The 17438-nt window shown below is 37.8% G+C and overlaps 1 protein-coding gene and 1 pseudogene across 1 annotated transcript in view; both read left to right on the top strand.

Annotated features, from left to right (window-relative positions):
• LOC129774668 (ras-related protein Rab-35) overlaps nt 1-3371 on the top strand; it is a 32461-nt gene extending 29090 nt beyond the window's left edge. Inside the window, exons 2-5 of the mRNA XM_055778500.1 lie at nt 499-673; nt 730-854; nt 2775-2956; nt 3215-3371. Coding sequence (XP_055634475.1) covers nt 499-673; nt 730-854; nt 2775-2956; nt 3215-3292 — 560 coding nt within the window. The 3' untranslated portion in view covers nt 3293-3371. The remainder of the gene's footprint in view (nt 1-498; nt 674-729; nt 855-2774; nt 2957-3214) is intronic.
• Nucleotides 3372-17309: 13938 nt separating this feature from the next.
• Nucleotides 17310-17438, top strand: LOC129780804 (U4 spliceosomal RNA; annotated as a pseudogene).

Raw genomic sequence — 17438 nt, 5'->3', positions numbered from 1 at the left:
TATATATATATATATATATATATATATATATATATATATATATATATATATATATATATATATATATATATATATATATATATATATATATATATATATATATATATATATATATATATATATATATATATATATATATATATCTATATATATATATATATATATATAAGCCCAAATGTGTTGCTAATTGCAAAATCCGAAGAAGGAAAGGTCCCTTTTAAGCCGTCTTTATTTTGTTGTATTTGTTGTATTCTGCCCATAGAACAATGTTATTATGAAGGAAAGTTGGGAAATTTGTTCTTAAAAATTGATATCAAAACAATAACTTTAGGCCGGATGAAGTTCGCCGGGTCAGCTAGTACGAAATTGATTCTCAATGTGACGTGATGTTCAAAAGAAAAAACTGCCCATAAAAATGTATATTGTGTTACAATACTACCATACTTTTATTTTCTTTTTCGTGTTTTCTTCAATTTCTACATAAAAAATATTTTACAGGTGTTGGGAAGTCTTCACTTTTGATTCGTTTTTCGGATAACACGTTCTCTGGCAGTTATATCACAACTATAGGAGTGGACTTTAAAATACGAACCGTACTAGTCAACGGGGAACGTGTGAAGTTGCAAATTTGGGACACAGCAGGACAAGAACGGTTTAGAACTATAACCAACACGTGCGTTTTTATTCCTGCCCGAACAGAATTGTTTAATGTATTGTGTTCATTTGCAGCTATTACCGGGGAACCCACGGTGTCATAGTGGTATACGATGTGACGAATGGTGAATCATTTGCCAATGTTAAACGTTGGTTGCAAGAGATTGAATCCAACTGTGATGTTGTCAATAAAGTATTAGGCAAGTAATTTTTCTGTATATAAGAAGAAAATATTTTGATTTTTCACAATTATTGGAGGTGGTAAGCGGTTATTGTATTTCGGATGTTTCCTAGGTTGTAATTTTTTGCCGCATTATCTATAGCAGGGGTTTTCAAATGATGCTCCGCGATTCTATAGCAAATTTTCCCACATGAAATAAAATTTAAATAAAACATTCTTTAATTTAATTTCACATAGTGATTTATATTATTTACTTCGAGTCAGAAATCGTTAACTGCGACGCGCAACCGAAATAGAGTTGTTCCCAGTTGGATAATGTCAATGCAAATAGGATTTGTTTTATTAATTCAAAAAAATCAGGTGCTCCTTCAAATATTTTTGCTATAAAAGTGCTCTGCCATAAAAAAATCTGGAAACCCCTGATCCATAGCAATGTTATGTGATGTTTGCAATTTCTGGACTGTTGGAACGCCGGTAATGCTTTTGGTAATGTAGTCGCCTCTTCTATCACGATTTTATATTTTGTTCCATCGACTCATTCACAGTGTTCCACTCAGGCACTTGTGGAAAATCACTAGCTTTATGGCGGGTTTACACTAGGGAGATCTATAGCTATAGATGGATTTATTCACCTGAAAATAGGTGTAAACGGGTGAGAATAAATATGATACACTTATTCGAGGTATATATAACATGAATAAATTCAACATATGTAAACGCTTGTGAATTTCTCACTGGTGAGAAATCACTAAAGTTGGATGCAGTTCTACTTCAGGTGAATAAATTCACCGAAAATATGAATATATTCATTATAGAAGTTCACGCTAGTGTAAACGATTGATGCGATTTCTATAAATCTCATCATATTTCTTCACATGAATATATCCCTAGTCTAAACCCACCCTTAGTGTCCTTAAAGGACGAATTAGTTCCACAAGCCCGTTAACAGCAACAACTCCATCGCAAGTGGCCTGTAACACTTCTTTTGGATGGTCATTGATTCACAGGTGGAATCATGGTGATGATTTGCTTAAAAAAACTAGTTAATATTTTTGGATTTGTACAACTTTATTCGCCCAGCAAAATACAATGATGAATGTGAAGTGAACACAAATAAAACGGAATGCAACTAAAGGAAAATATATACACAGTTTTTTTTTACAATATACAATTTCATTTTCTAATAAATTGAGTGAGCGTCCATATGGCTTGTTCAGAACATTGCTGAATAAATTCCAAGTTCGTGTTTTTGTCATTTCATTTGGTTGTTTGTTGGCACGATAACGTTCTCGCAGACGAATTATCTGGTACCGGTAGATTAGTTGGAATTTTACTTTTTGTCTACATTATCATCCGATGGATTATTTTTATTTTTCCATTGGACGAAATTGGGGGCATTTGGAAGGATTGAGGTATTTTTCAATGTAATCGACACCATTGCCACCGTACCACTGAAGCACCTCTCGACTGTAGTGGCAGTCAAATCTGGCCAAAACTTCACCGAATCCTTTGAATATATCTAAGGAGACGTTTCTGTAGGCACTCTTCCCTATACATTTTCGAGTCCATCGTCTCGTTTGTGACGAGAACCTTGGTTTTCTGTCCAGAACTGCAAATCCCTTGTCAGATCAATAAGTTACTGGCAAACTTATCAGCGTAAGCCAGGCTCAATTTGCTGGGGACATCTGGGGACACCTCCGTTTTCGGAACCATATTTTCACGTTTCTTTGTTTTTAAGAGGCTTTAAACTTTGCAGTTCATTCGCCTCTATTCGGAACCATATGTTTGTGATTTTCTTACGATGGCTCAGTTCACTGAGGCTCAAGGATGATTATATAACTATAATTTGGAAAAATACACATTATTTGTAAGATAGCTTCACATTTATATATGGGATACAGTTATTTTTTCTATGCATTATATTATCTCCTTATTCCAGTTGGTAACAAAAATGATGACCCCAATCGAAAAGTGGTAATAACTGAGGACGCACAACGTTTTGCTAATCAAATGGATATTCAGTTATTCGAAACATCAGCCAAAGACAACATTAATGTAGAGGAGCTGTTTATAGCAATCACCGAGCAAGTTTTGAGACATAAAAAACAAACGCAAAAACAGGTAACCATGGGTACATAAGCATAGTATAGTCTTTGGTATTTTATTCATAAGACTTCGTGTACAAACAACGTAGTACTATGGGTAATGTTTTGCGTTACGTTATGAGAGGGGGAAGAAAATTCTGATTTTTAGCGTTGCGTACTATGTACACGAACTCTAAAGAAGTGAATTGATTTGTACACTCTGCTTGTGTAACTAAATTCGTCTATAGACAAATAATCATATACAAAATACGTTTCCCATCTTTTTACTATACAGGTACAATCAGATCAAAATAATGACACTGTACATTTACGCAAAGGAGGAAATATCAAAAAGAAGAACAAATGCTGCTAATAGAAAATATAAGAGGGTTATATCAGTATGAGTATGATAAACAAAGACATTATTTGAATAAATGTAATATAATAGTGTGTATAATTATACAAATTAGGATTAATATATTCAAAGTGATAATTTGTTATCCCTTCAACCCTTGATTTGAAAACGAATTTCCCCTTTTTACCAGTCAAATTTCTATTTTCAAAATTCATCCAGGCACTTTTGCAGCGTTGCTCTGAAAATATCTGAGTTCGCTTGTATCGCGGCTTCTACAGCCACCTTAGGGATTCCGTCGGGGATAGGTGTTTTGTTAATTTTTCAATTTTTTCGCTGTCAATAGAGGAGGACATTCTCTCGACGCGTTCATGCTTCTGGAAGAGCCTTTCTTCGATATTGTTAAACTTATCCGGACAGCTTTCACGGAGCATCGATGAGCTCCTGATTTTGGCCATACTACCCTATTTGCTGTGCCCCAGGGTTCGCATCGGCATCACGGTATAACTATTTGAAGCAGTCTGCAGTGTGCTCCGCCGGAGTGCTACCGCTGTACGGAGCACTGTATGCACGAAAAGTATGCACATCGCGCTGATGTGATCAATGTGCAGTATCACTCTCATGTCGTCTAACGACGACGCTCGTACACACAGTTCATCGCGCGGATGTCGTCTATAGACGATACTCGTACACACAGGTTGTCGCACGGATGTCGTCTATGGACGACGCTCGTAACGAAAGGGTTAAGGGCGGCTTTTGCCGTTTTGAATTCCCTACGCTCTATTCTTTCGCAAGTAGTTCTAGCCCTCTGCTTCCTTCTCGCTCGAAGACAATTCATGATAGACAAGACAATTCGAGCGAAGAGACTTAACACCTTGTTCCACCAAAAAACTGGGCAGCGTTCGTTTTCGGTATTTTGTTCCACGGCATGATGACGTCACATGCTCTCACCATAATATTTGTCAGTTCACTGGCACTCAGTGTTGTAAACGGTCGACATTTCTCTCAACCATCACATACTGATCTTGCTCAAGAGTTTCGGCTCAATATGTATTGCGAATGTGACCAAGTATGCATTGCTCGGTTCCAACAGTCACATCAGAAGTAAATGCACAGCGGCAAACACGACCATCAAATAAACGTTTATATGTTCTCTCTTTCTGTCGAACGTACCCAGAAGAGCGGTGAAAATATGCTATTCCCATTCTACCATTCGTGCTCATAACCATCCTTTTTTTTTATATAGAGGTGAGGAACGCTCTTCCAGCCTTATCTGGGAAGGGATAACCCAGACGTCGAGTGGGGATCGCACCCACAAAAACCAAGCCCTCTACTCGTAGCCTCATTCCCCCCGGGACCACATCTAGGCGACTACTTCAGGGGGCGGCTGTGCTCATGCACTTCACGAGTTTTCAACGCTAACTAGCGTTGATCCTTCCCTTTTTCTCTGTATATCTCATTTACGAATCCGTTGTACTCCGCCGCGCACATCCGTTGCAAAGGATTCCTTCATAACCATCCTTTAATACGGGCTAATATGACTATAGTTTTAATGTCATTTGACATTTTTTTTACTGTTCATTTTATGATGTTCATTAGTGACACAGCACATACGTCTCCATGAACAGTCATACTATGGTGACCATTAGCAAGACTGCTGGCACCATAATATTGACTGATCGTTCTTCTCGAAGTGCTTTAAAGTGGCTACTATGGGTATAGTCATCACACACTCTCCAGTTGATACTCGATGTCAAGGTAGGGCTGCAGAAGGTGACATCAATAATGAACTCCCGACCATCGGAAAGTACTAGTGGAACCTTCGTTGAACAGTCTTACATTCAGTTTTGCCAGAGCTTCAGCAGACTAAAGCCCCTCGCGTTGGTAAATCTGATACCCCACTCCACTGCCCAGGCATTGAAGTCCCCGCCGATGACTATGGGGCTCCTTCCAATGAGTTCTTATGTCAGACTGGGGAGCATCTGATCAAACTGCTCTATCGTTCATCATCTGCAGCCATTCTAGCTTTATCGGTCAACCAATTTCTGTTATCTGGAGGTATTATGATCGCCACATCGCGTTTGGTTTCTGATGCAGCTTGCCGTAGCAATTGTTGTGCCGTGTCGCAGTGATTTAAGTTTATTTGTGTTATCTCCATTTGGTTATTGCGCCTTTCAAAGACCGGGCATCTCGATCCATCCATAGCGTGATCTGTTTTTTCCTCCGTCGCGCAGAGCATGCAGCTTGGAGGCTTAGTACAATTCTTTGTCAAATGCCCCTTCCCGCCGCATCCTATACATCCGATATATCAGGTGCTTTGCAGTACTTTGCTGGGTGGCCAAAATCCATGCACTTGAAGCACCTAGACACTTGCCAGGTAGCTCTAAGGGAGCACATCTTCCATCCGACTTTCATCTTACCAACCTCCAACAACTTGTGTGCTGCGATTCTTAGTAGTCTTAAGGTTGCTATTTGAATACTTCCATATGTTTTCCTCAATCGGATAGTTATGAAGGCTTCTCCCAGCTCAAACTGTTCATTCAGGACTTCTTTCAACTCGGTCTCTGTAGTGATCTCGTTCAGGTTTCTATAGTCTACCACTGTTTCTTGGTACAAAGCTCTCACTTTCACTGTTTCGCCCAACGATTTCTCGACAAGCTCTTTATAAGTTGAGCATTTAATCTATGGGTCCTTCTTCAGTTCGAACAACAATTCTCCTATTTGGGTTCGCCTTACTTTGGCCACGTTTTCTCCGAGATTTTTCAGGGACGGATCCCCTTTTACTTTTCGCAAAATCTCAGCATATGTTGTAGCGGTCTCCTGAATTGTTGTTCGCGTTCGGATGCCAAGTGCCGATTTGATTTTAATCGTCAAGGTCCCTATGACAACGTGAACGTTACTGTGAGGCTTAATGTACTCGTAGAGTTCCTCAGATTCAACTAGCTTAGATTTCCTGTATTGCAGAAAGCTATCCCCTTTACCGCGCCCTTACTCGCGTTGTCACCCGATTAGACGCGTTCTACGACTGGGACAGGGACCAAGAACCGAAGTGCTATTGTAGGCCGGCAACTTCACGCCTTGCATAATATGCAACCTTCAAAAGCGCATATACACTAAGCGGTGACTCTCGCGTGGAATTTGCAATGACAGGCCGCCGAGAAGGCTCGAGAAGGATATGTGTGATAAAAAAACACAGAGCGGGACAGCTGTGTACGGTTCCAAAGTCACTGTTGAACGTTCCAAATTCGCTGCGGTGGCTCGATGGAGACGATCAGCCGCAACGGTTTTGTGAGAGTATTAGTGTATATGTATGCGCTTTTGAAATTGTTATAGTAAGCGAGGCACTTTGGGAAAGAGTACTATCAGATGAGTCAACACGTCGAAATTCCTGCGGTCATGTGGCTGCAGAACCTCGAATATCACCAAAATTATTGAGAAAATGCAGAATATGAGACGTTTGAGATCAACTTCACTTTCCCTGTCGCTTTTATAATCCTGATCGGCGACGCAGACCAAAATTCATTGGGCTCCAGAATAACTTTATCAAGGTGTTGAAGTCTGTGTCTTGTTGGAGCTCTGCATTTACAGAGCAAATGTTCCGAGTTTTCGCATTCGGCGTTACAAAAGTGACTAATATCATCTCGTGCTAAATCTATGTTTTTTTTATTCGGACAGTGTCCTGTTATAAGACCAATGAATGTGCTGAAGTCTTTCATATTAAGGCTTAGCAATTGTTGAGTTATTTTAATATTCGGCGTAATATTTTTTTGCCTTCTCATTTCTTCAGCTCACTTTTAAACACATAGTCAGAAATTCCACAGAATGGTTCTGGACCAGTGAAAGGTGAGCTTGAGCCGTTCCTGGCAAGTTCAAGTGTTCGCTTGTTTCCCTCTATACTGCAATGGCCAGGAATCCAGTACAGTTGTACTGAACTTATCTGACTTAGTTGCCGTAAAAGAGCTTTAAGTGCCCCTTGACTGTCTGAGAATATGCACATGTAAGCATGTCTATATTTTCTTTTGAGGCAGACATTTCTTCTACTTCTTGAATGGCGTTTACGTTCCATGTGGAGCTTTTGCCGTTTCAACGTATGCATTAACTAGTCGTCTCAACGTATGCATTAACTAGCGTCATTTATTAATACAAAGCCAAATAACACGCCCTGAATGTATTCCGAGCTTGCCCTAGAATATGCGTGACCACAGTGCAAGTCGAAGGAAATTTTTCTGACGAAAAATCCCCCGGCGAGAACAGGAATCGAACCCGAACACCCGGCATGATAATGTGCGACGCCAACCACTCGGCCACGGGTGCACAACATTTAACACTCCTATACTCGCGCATTGGTCTGTCAGACCGAGAAATCAATAATTCGTTAATTTATCAGAAAATACCAACATTACGAATCTGCGATTCTCTCTAGCTTCGTTATTCGTCGTTCGTCATCGTTTAGCATATCGCATGCAGGGTTGCCAATAATATTTTTCAAAAAACTGGAAGTTTGCTCTTAAAAAAACTGGAAGAAAACTGGATCATGTGAAATCGTTTTATTTTAAGAAGTTCTGCTTTGATTTATTGCTTATTCCAATGTTTGAGAAATATTATCTCCTTCGAAGCTTCATATAGTATTTATATGTAGTTCAGAAAATAGCAAAATAAACCATTAATAAACCATTCGAACAGATCAAATGACGTTTCCTTCCACTCAAACATTACTGTGAAACAATGTTTGAGGATCTTTTCTTCTAGAATCTCTAGAAAATACGGTTTTATTTGGATAACACTTGAAAAATCTCCTACTGTTTTGCTCGACAATATGATTAATTGACATACACGGTTTCTGGTTATAGATCACTGCCTCAAAACTTAGCTAATCTTCTGTTCTTTCCCTTCTCGAGTTTAGACATTTGTTTTTTTTGTGTTTGTGTTTTTTTACCATCTTCACTGCTATCTTTTTCGCACTCACGAAGAATATGAAATAAAAAAAACTCCGCTGGCGTATGACGGATTCCTATAGTAGCATATCCGAAAAAAAAACTTGAAACTATTGACAAGAAAACAAGAAAAAGAAAAGGAAGTTCCTAGAAATCCTTTTATGTCATCTTTTTATGCCCCATCTAAAAAAGGCATTAATTCTTAGTTTACCAAGAAAACAGAGATAAAGAATATTAGAAATATGCAAACTTTAAATTCCAGAACTTTTACCATCTGGTAATTATTTAGAAGGTCGTTATACATTCTTCTCTTCGATAAAAGACCCGAAAAACACGCAACAACTGCATTGAATGAATAAAAAATTGTTTGTTTCGAGCATGCAGTTATGCTATGTTCTGATTCTTACTCCAATGAAACCACAATCGATTAATACGTTTTTATGTTATTTTATAGCTTTTCATACTTCCATGAATTATATTCAGTGGCTTACTTTTGATTAATAACAGTAAAAAATCGAATTTCGTTATTTGTTTTGGAGTATCAAAAAATACTCTATTTTGAGGAGGCTGAATTAGATGACTATGAAAACATAATAAAGACGAAGAAAACATATTTTTTGAGTTTTTTCATTCAGTCATACCTTCGTCAAATAAATGGCAATAAAGCCTGAAAAATACACAATGGCAACATTACAGAGAAGTTCAATTTTCGGTCTGTGTCACCGTGCGCGAGTATACGTGTTATGACTTTGCAAGCAAGTATAGGAGGGTTAAAAATTCTATTATTGCAGATGTACCAGCTGTGCCTGAAAAACTGTCGGCCGGTTTCCCACACCTGCTATATTTTATTCGATAACTTATTCAAAATTGCTAATGAGCCTAATAAAATAAACTGACGAGAAAAAACCCATTCAAGTTATCAAGTTATCTAATTCGACATCTAGCTAATAGGACAGAGCTGTAATGCGACACGAATAATTGGACATTTTCGGCTCATTTCAGACATTTTTGTAAACATCAAATTTGGGACCCAAATTATATCCCAGTCGTTATTGACATTGTGCCACTGTCATTGGGAATGTCCAATTACAGGTCAAAATCGTCTCTAATGCGACACTGACCGTTCCTCGGTATGTCGAATTAGATGTAACTTACTGTATATGTTTATTAGTACAGCAGAAAATGACGATCCAAATTCCGTTTTGCCTGCCAAAATTAGGTCGAATATAATATCAACGATCGACCCAAATATTGCCACTTTGCAATCGAATTATCAACCTTTCGTATGTATTTAGAAACAATTTGGAGCCACTTTTATTGTTGTGAAAATGTCCACGGTTGTCCACGGTGGGGTAGGAGGGGGTTTACATAATATCCACGTGGACAGGATACATATTTTTTCGATGATGCACTGTATTTTCAAGAATTGTTGGACTTTCCGCCCACTCTTAGTATTCTGTGTTTATAAAAAGGGTTGAGCTGCTTGAGTGCGCCAAACATCCATATTTTGTCATGTGGCTGAACTTCTTCCTTGGAATGTGTATCCTGAAATTCGTCCATATGAACTGAGAGCGATCGACTTATTTCCATTGATAGGAGAGAATCACACATTCCACTAGGATGAAGACACAATCGAAGAATATTACAATTTTATAATACACTCGACAAAAAAATTAGAAGCACAGAGTGTTAAGCTGAAATGCTGTAACTTGTTGAAAATCCTACATATTAGGTTGGGAAAAAAGTAATCCATTATTTTTGGGTGAAATTCAAAACTTATTAGCAAAAAACCACAGCAATAGATTTTTACAATCTTTTCTTGATCTGGATTTCTTATCACTCTGTGAATGTTCCAATGCGAGAAAAAGTTAGCTTCAAACGGTCAATTTGTTGACAGAAGAGATCTTAAAAAAAAATTATAAAAATTAGAAAATAAAATAAATTGTACGTATTTTACTGTTGCAGTATCGACACCAAAGACATCAATCACAATTTCAGCGACCTGGCTTGCATTTCCGCATTTATAGAATAAAAAGTGTAAAATATATCGAATTTTCTCGTTGGTGACCTCTATTGATAACACCCTGTAACTCACAACTGAATGAAACAAATAAAAAACAACAAGAGAATTGTTTTAGTGTGAAATGTCACCTTTACATCGAGCCTAAACTTGTATGTATGATTGCAGTGTTTGGATTTCGATCAAAATCGAATGATACACAATGTGTCATGCAAGTAAACTCTCACGAACATATAACCAAATATGAGAGGATCATTCAGATACTTGTATGAATGTCAAGGCTGATTTAGACGGTGCCAGTCAACGCGCTAGTAGAATCCAATCACTAGAGTCTAGTTATTAGAGCCATGTAAACACCCGGCTCCAGTTACTTGCGCAAGTATCGCACAAGTAATTGGCCACGCCAGCGAATAGAAAATTTTCTAGATACTGGCGCCAATAGATAAATGACAATTTCTTCCAAACAGTGCGTCATTTTAGACATTTGTGTGAAATCGAAATGCCAGGCAGTTTCAGTGGTGCCATATATTTATTTGTACTGGAAGGGGAAAAATCTTTTTCGGCTATGGTGAAGACAATTATTAAACGGTGTTATTTGGCTTGCTCTGTAATTTGTATGTTTGTATGTTTGTAACATGTTTGTTTGTAGCGCTTTACCACATTAAAAGAAATTTAACCCCCTTCCTGTTGACCGATTGGTCTGAAATTTGGAACACACATTACATATTTTTTACATATTTTCTCAAAATCCCATCAACAAGGGTATCAAATGAAAGAGCTTAACTAGTAGAACACAGTTATTCATGAGAAATACAAATCCAAAATGGCCGCCACCACAAAATGACGGATCACAAATTTTCTTAAAACCCTATCAATATGGATATCAAATGAAAGGACTTGACTAGTAGAACACATTTATCCATAAGAAATGCAAATTCAAAATGGCCGCCACCACAGAATGGTGGATGAGAAATGCAAATCCAAAATGGCCGCCACCACAAAATGACGGATCATATATTTTCTCAAAACCCTTTTAATATGGGTATCAAATGAAAGGCCTTGACTAGTAGAACACAGTTATTCATGAGAAATGCAAATCCAAAATGGCCGCCACCATAAAATGGCGGTTCACATATTTTCTCAAAATCCCATCAACATGGGTATCAAAGGAAAGGGCTTGACTAGTAGAACACAGTTTTTCATGAGAAATGCAAATACAAAATGGCCGCCACCACAAAATGGCGGATTACATATTTTCTTTAAACCCGATCAATGTGGGTATCAAATGAAAGGACTTGACTAGTAGAACACAGTTATCCATGAGAAATGCAAATTCAAAATGGCCGCCACCACAGAATGGCGGATTACATATTTTCTCAAAATCCCATCAACAAGGGTATCAAATGAAAGAGCTTAACTAGTAGAACATAGTTATTCATGAGAAATACAAATCCAAAATGGCCGCCACCACAAAATGGCGGATCACATATTTTCTCAAAACCCTATCAATATGGGTATCAAATGAAAGGGCTTGACTAGTAGAACACAATTATTCATGAGAAATGCAAATCCGAAATGGCCGCCACCACAAATTGACGGATCACATATTTTCTCAAAACCCTTTTAATATGAGTATCAAATGAAAGGGCTTGACTAGTAGAACACAGTTATTCATGAAAAATGCAAATCCAAGATGGCGGCCACTACAAAATGGCGGATTACATATTTTCTCAGAACCCCATCAATATGGGTATCAAATGAAAGGGCTTGACTAGTAGAACATAGTTATTCATGAGAAATGCAAATCCAGAATGGCCGCCACCACAAAACGGTGGTTCACATATTTTCTCAAAACCCTTTTAATATGGGTATCAAAGGAAAGGGCTTGACTAGTAGAATACAGTTATTTATGAAAAATGCAAATCTAAAATGGCGGCCACTACAAAATGGGGGATTACATATTTTCAGAAATTTATGGAAAATTATGAAAAATGCAAATCCAAAATGACCGCCATCATAAAATGGCGCCATGTTTTTCTCAAAGCCCATCAATATGGGTATCAAATGAAGATGCTCGACTGGTAGAACACAGTAGATCATGAAAAATCCCAACAAACATCGAAACATACTTTTAATTCTACTGTCATTATAAAACTGCGTATTCCATGTTCATGGAAAATTTGATTTGGCCGCCGCTAAAAAATGCTGAATGGCTTGACTTGGAGAATACACTACACTATGAACAACATAATTTCGAAAAGGTCACCGCCATAAAATGTTCCACGATGTATTTTTTGCAATCCCCTCAATATTAGTATCAAATGAAATGATTTCACTAATAGAATACAGTACACCATCGAAATATTCCGAAGAAAGTTAAGTAAGAAACAAAAATTGAAAAAACACAATTTTCTTAAATGTTTTTAATGTAGAGAAACTAGGAAATAAAATAAGTAAAAAAAACCTTTTTAAGTTAAACGGTTAAATGTACTAAGAGCTAGAAAATAATTGGACAAGTAGCTGTTAGTAATTATCACATCCGTTCTTTCATTGATCTAGGGCAATGATGAAACGAAAATAACATCGTGGGGTACATGATGAAACAACTAACTGTGGATAATGGAAATCCAACGTTTATTTCTTACCTAATTTTCTTCGGAATATTCTCATGATGTATTGTATTCTATTAGTCAAATCATTTTATTTGATACCGATATTGAGGGAATTGCGCAAAATACATAGTCGACCATTTAGTGGCGGCGACCTTTTTGAATTTATGTTGTTTATTATGTTTCGTGTTCTTCATGCCAAGTCATTCAGCCATTTTTAGCGAAGGCCAAAATAAATTTTTCAAGGTCATAGAATACGTAGTTTGATAATGGCAGTAGAATTAAAAGTATGTTCCATATTTCAGATCAATCAGTCAATAGGAACGGGGCAATTTTCTATTAATATGGGACAACCCTACAAACATTCAAACATACATACAGGTCAAGCTGAATGAAACCATTTAAAAAGTAATTAGTTGTTTGGGGACTGCGGTCATTTTGGATTTGCATTTTTCATAAATTACTGTCTTCTACTAGTCAATCCCTTTCATTTGATATACATATTGATGGGGTTCTGATAAAATGTGTAATCTGCCATTTTGTAGTGGTCGCCATCTTGGATTTGCATTTCTCATGTATAACTGTGTTCTACTAGTTAAGCTCTTTTATCTGATACCCATATTGATGGGGTTTTGAGACAACGTGTAATCAGTCATTTTGTGGTGGCGGCCATTTTTGATTCGCATTTTTTATAAATAAATGTGTTCTACTAGTCAATCCCTTTCATTTGATATCCATTTTGATCGGGTTTAAAGAAAATATGTAATCCGCCATTTTGTGGTGGCAGCCATTTTTGATTCGCATTTTTCATAAATAATTATCAATCCCTTTCATTTGATACCCACATTTATCGGGTTTAAAGAAAATATGTAATCCACCATTTTGTGGTGGCAACCATTTTGGATTTGCATTTCTCATGAATAACTGTGTTCTACTAGTCAAGCCCTTTCATTTGATACCCATATTGATGGGGTTTTAAGAAAATATGTAATCCGTAATTTTGTGGTGGCGGCCATTTTGGATTTGCATTTCTCATGAATAACTACTAGTCAAGCCCTTTCATTTGATACCCATATTGATGGAGTTTTGAGAAAATATGTAATCCGTCATTTTGTGGTGGCGGCCATTTTGGATTTGCATTTCTCATGAATAATTGTGTTCTACTAGCCAAGCCCTTTCATTTGATATCCATATTGAAGGAGTTTGGGAGAACATGTAATCCGCCATTTTGTAGCGGCAGCCATCTTGGGGTTTTAAAATCATGAAATTCCCAGTTTTATAATGACTGCAGAGATAAAGGTGTGTTCCAAATTTCAGATCAATCGGTCAACAGGAAGGGGCTCAAATTTCTATCGATGTGGTAATGCGCTACAGACAAACATGTTACAAACATATAAACGTGCAAACATACAAACATACAAATTACAGGGCAAGCTAAATAAAACCGTTTAAAAACAGTTCCTATCTGTGCTATGTTTATGAGAAAAATCTGTGTTCTTACTGTACAGAACAAAACAAAAAAAAACTGAAAAAATATACCTTTCCGGATAAATCTGTACATTTGCCAACACTGGATGGTTCGACGGTACAAGGAACATCAAATTCAATTCCCTCAACGTATACATGGTAGAATCTCCATTCGCGTTGACGGCATTGTTCTTCATGTGTTCGATTTGTGAAGCGAAAATGATAATAGACAATGAAATCATGGAAATATCAGGAAATTTATATAAAAACAGCTGATGAAGGTTCATTACGACGTGTTTTAATTAGTAAACTAACAAGAAGTAAAATTTTTTAATCAAATTTTGACAATTTAAAACTGCCCCCGGGCCTACAAAACCGATAAAGATTAATTTGCCTCCCAAAATGGTAATCGCCACCAGATGTCGCCACTGTCATTCGTCATCGAGGATAAAGTGACAGCCAAGCTGTCCAGTTGCTGAAAATGTGTATAAACGCACAGCACCAGTCAACTGGTGTTGTAAATATGGCGTGCCGTTGACGTTCAAGTAACTGGCGCCAATTACTGGTCAATGTGTAAATCAGCTATCAGTAATCACTTGTGTAATATTTAGTGATTAAACTGAGAGAGGAAAGAAGACTATTGATTGCATATCCGATCTGTATCAAACATCGCATACCATTTTCGAAGCCTGCATACAAGTCAGTGCACCCGTGGCCGAGTGGTTAGCGTCATAACTAACATGCCGGGTGTTCGGGTTCGATTCCCGTTCTGGTCGGGGGAATTTTTCGTCAAAGAAATTTCCTCCGACTTGCACTGTGATCACGCGTATTCTAGAGCTTGCCACTCAGAATGCATTCAAGGCGTGTTATTTGGCATAGAAATCTTAACTAAGTACTAATAAAAATGACGCAAGTAATACTACGTTGAGACGGCGAAGTTCCTCTAGGAACGTTAGTGCCATTGAAGAAGAAGAAGATACAAGTTTGAACCGCATATATCGTCCCGCTCTACTATAGCGAAACTTACTGCACAGGCAAGTGCAAAGCAATAAATGATACAAGAAAAATTACGTCATCATTCGGTCACCATTTCCGGAGAGCAACAAATAGGGAAAGAGAGCGGTGTTGCTAGTAAAACTATGCGGTCTATATGAATATACACATTTCAAGGGATAGAGGCGTGAAAAAGGAAAATATAATCTGACTACCCTTCCCTTAGCCTCTATCGAGCTAAATAATCATATAGTTTGCACTCTCTGAGACTTAAAAATCAGGATCTGCTACATTAGCTGAATATGAATCTTTCGCTTTGCGTTGTCCGTACGATCCTGCTGTTTCATGATGCATGGAGAGGTCGGTATGCATATGTTAGATGCAAAGAAGAAAATAAGCTTTCTGCACCGAAAGCGTATATGATAGCTTTGCTTGCATGCTGGTGTGCAATGAAGTGCGAGCCTATGCAGAGTTGTCTCGTTCTCTTTTGTGTCGTGATTTGCAGCACATAACAACAATAGAATACCGCTGGGGGAAATGTTTCCTGAAAGATCATATTTGAACGAACGAAAGCGATTTTTTCAATGAGTGGATCATTTGGCAAACACTGTATGATTGAATGATCGATATTGATCGGTATTGATCGCTGCAGCCAGCCAACGATAAAATAATGGATAACTTTTTCCCCTACCTAATACCATGGACAGACATACAACTGTACTAGCGCTGTACGTGTACAGCGTTGTACAGGTTAGAGACGTGCCATCCGCTCATGAGCTGTTCCGAAGAATCGACTCTTTGAAGTGAGTTGACGCGGAACAGCTCGCAAAAAAAATCAAACAGCTCTTCAGCTCACTTTGATGATGATGAAGGAGAGAAAAGAGCTGTAGAATTGAAGAGAGTGTGTGAGCTGTAATATTCAAATGAACTGACCGTCTCTCGCTCTCCGTGTTATGATATCAGTTCAGTTTCATTTGTTCCTTGTCTTTTCAACTGTTATATTCGGGTTGACGGAATTGGGCTTTGTTTTAGGGGGCGCCAAAAATAATAATTGACTTTCAGGCAGAATGAGCACGTTTTTAAAATTCAAATTATGAATGAAAATTAAAATCTGTGTATTAAATTAGTCTAAAACACTTTGTTTGTAGGCGGTGAAAAAATCTCAAAAAATTCTTCTTGAAGACAATTTTATATTATAATGAAAAGTCTCAGTAAAAATATCGGAAATGTATAGACCAAATTGAAAGTCGCCACCAGATGTCGACTCTGACAACTGAGCTGAAGAGCTGTTCATAAAGAACAGCTCTTCTAGATGAGCTGAGCTGATCTGAGCTGTTCATCATGATGAGCTGGATTGCACACCTCTAGTACAGGTACCACGATAGCATGGTTGTACTTTGGTTGTACATTGTACCGCATGTCAGACTGACAAATAGAAGTTTGAATTTATTGCATTGTATTTTCACCAATATTTCGATGAAAAAGGTTTTTATTTAGCGTCTAAACTATCGAACACAACAAATATGTTTCCACTCTGAGTTATACTTATGACAGACATACAGCTGTACTTGCGTTGTACTTCGAAAATTGTATGTCTGTCACCATGTACAGCGCTAGAACCATGCAAGCAACTCGGTACAATCGCTGTACCTGTACCGACCTATTTTACCGCTGTACATGGCTACAGTTGTACTGTGCGCAGCGCCATAGACGGTTAGTGGTGGGTAGGATGAACAAATCGTATCAAAACACTTGGCAAACATGACTTTCTCTTGAGTTAATAACTCAGAATGGAAATTTGCTTGTTGTGTTTGATAGTTTAGACACTAAATAAAAACCTTTTTCATTGAAATATGTGGTGAAAATTGGAAAAATTCTGATTGTCAGTTTGACATACGGTACAATGTACAACCAAAGTATGTCTGTCGCCGCACGGATCATGCCTTTAGAGCGTGATTCATGGCGAGAACGATAGAGCGGATGCTTAGATCGCGCTCTATCCTAAATACACAGAATAGCTTGCGCAGTGGCTTTATCGTAACTAATGAGGTTTTTCCGAAGTGCGATTATTGCTAGCTGAAAACCTAAATATCATAAAACTCCTCCGGCCAGCGATAACCCGCCGGGAAGGAGAACAAAACAAA

This window comes from Toxorhynchites rutilus, chromosome 3 (assembly GCF_029784135.1).
Source record: "Toxorhynchites rutilus septentrionalis strain SRP chromosome 3, ASM2978413v1, whole genome shotgun sequence".
In the NCBI taxonomy this organism is placed as follows: Eukaryota; Metazoa; Arthropoda; class Insecta; order Diptera; family Culicidae; genus Toxorhynchites; species Toxorhynchites rutilus.
The sequence above is the reverse complement of the archived record's forward strand: the minus strand, read 5'-3'. Positions and strand labels throughout refer to the sequence as shown.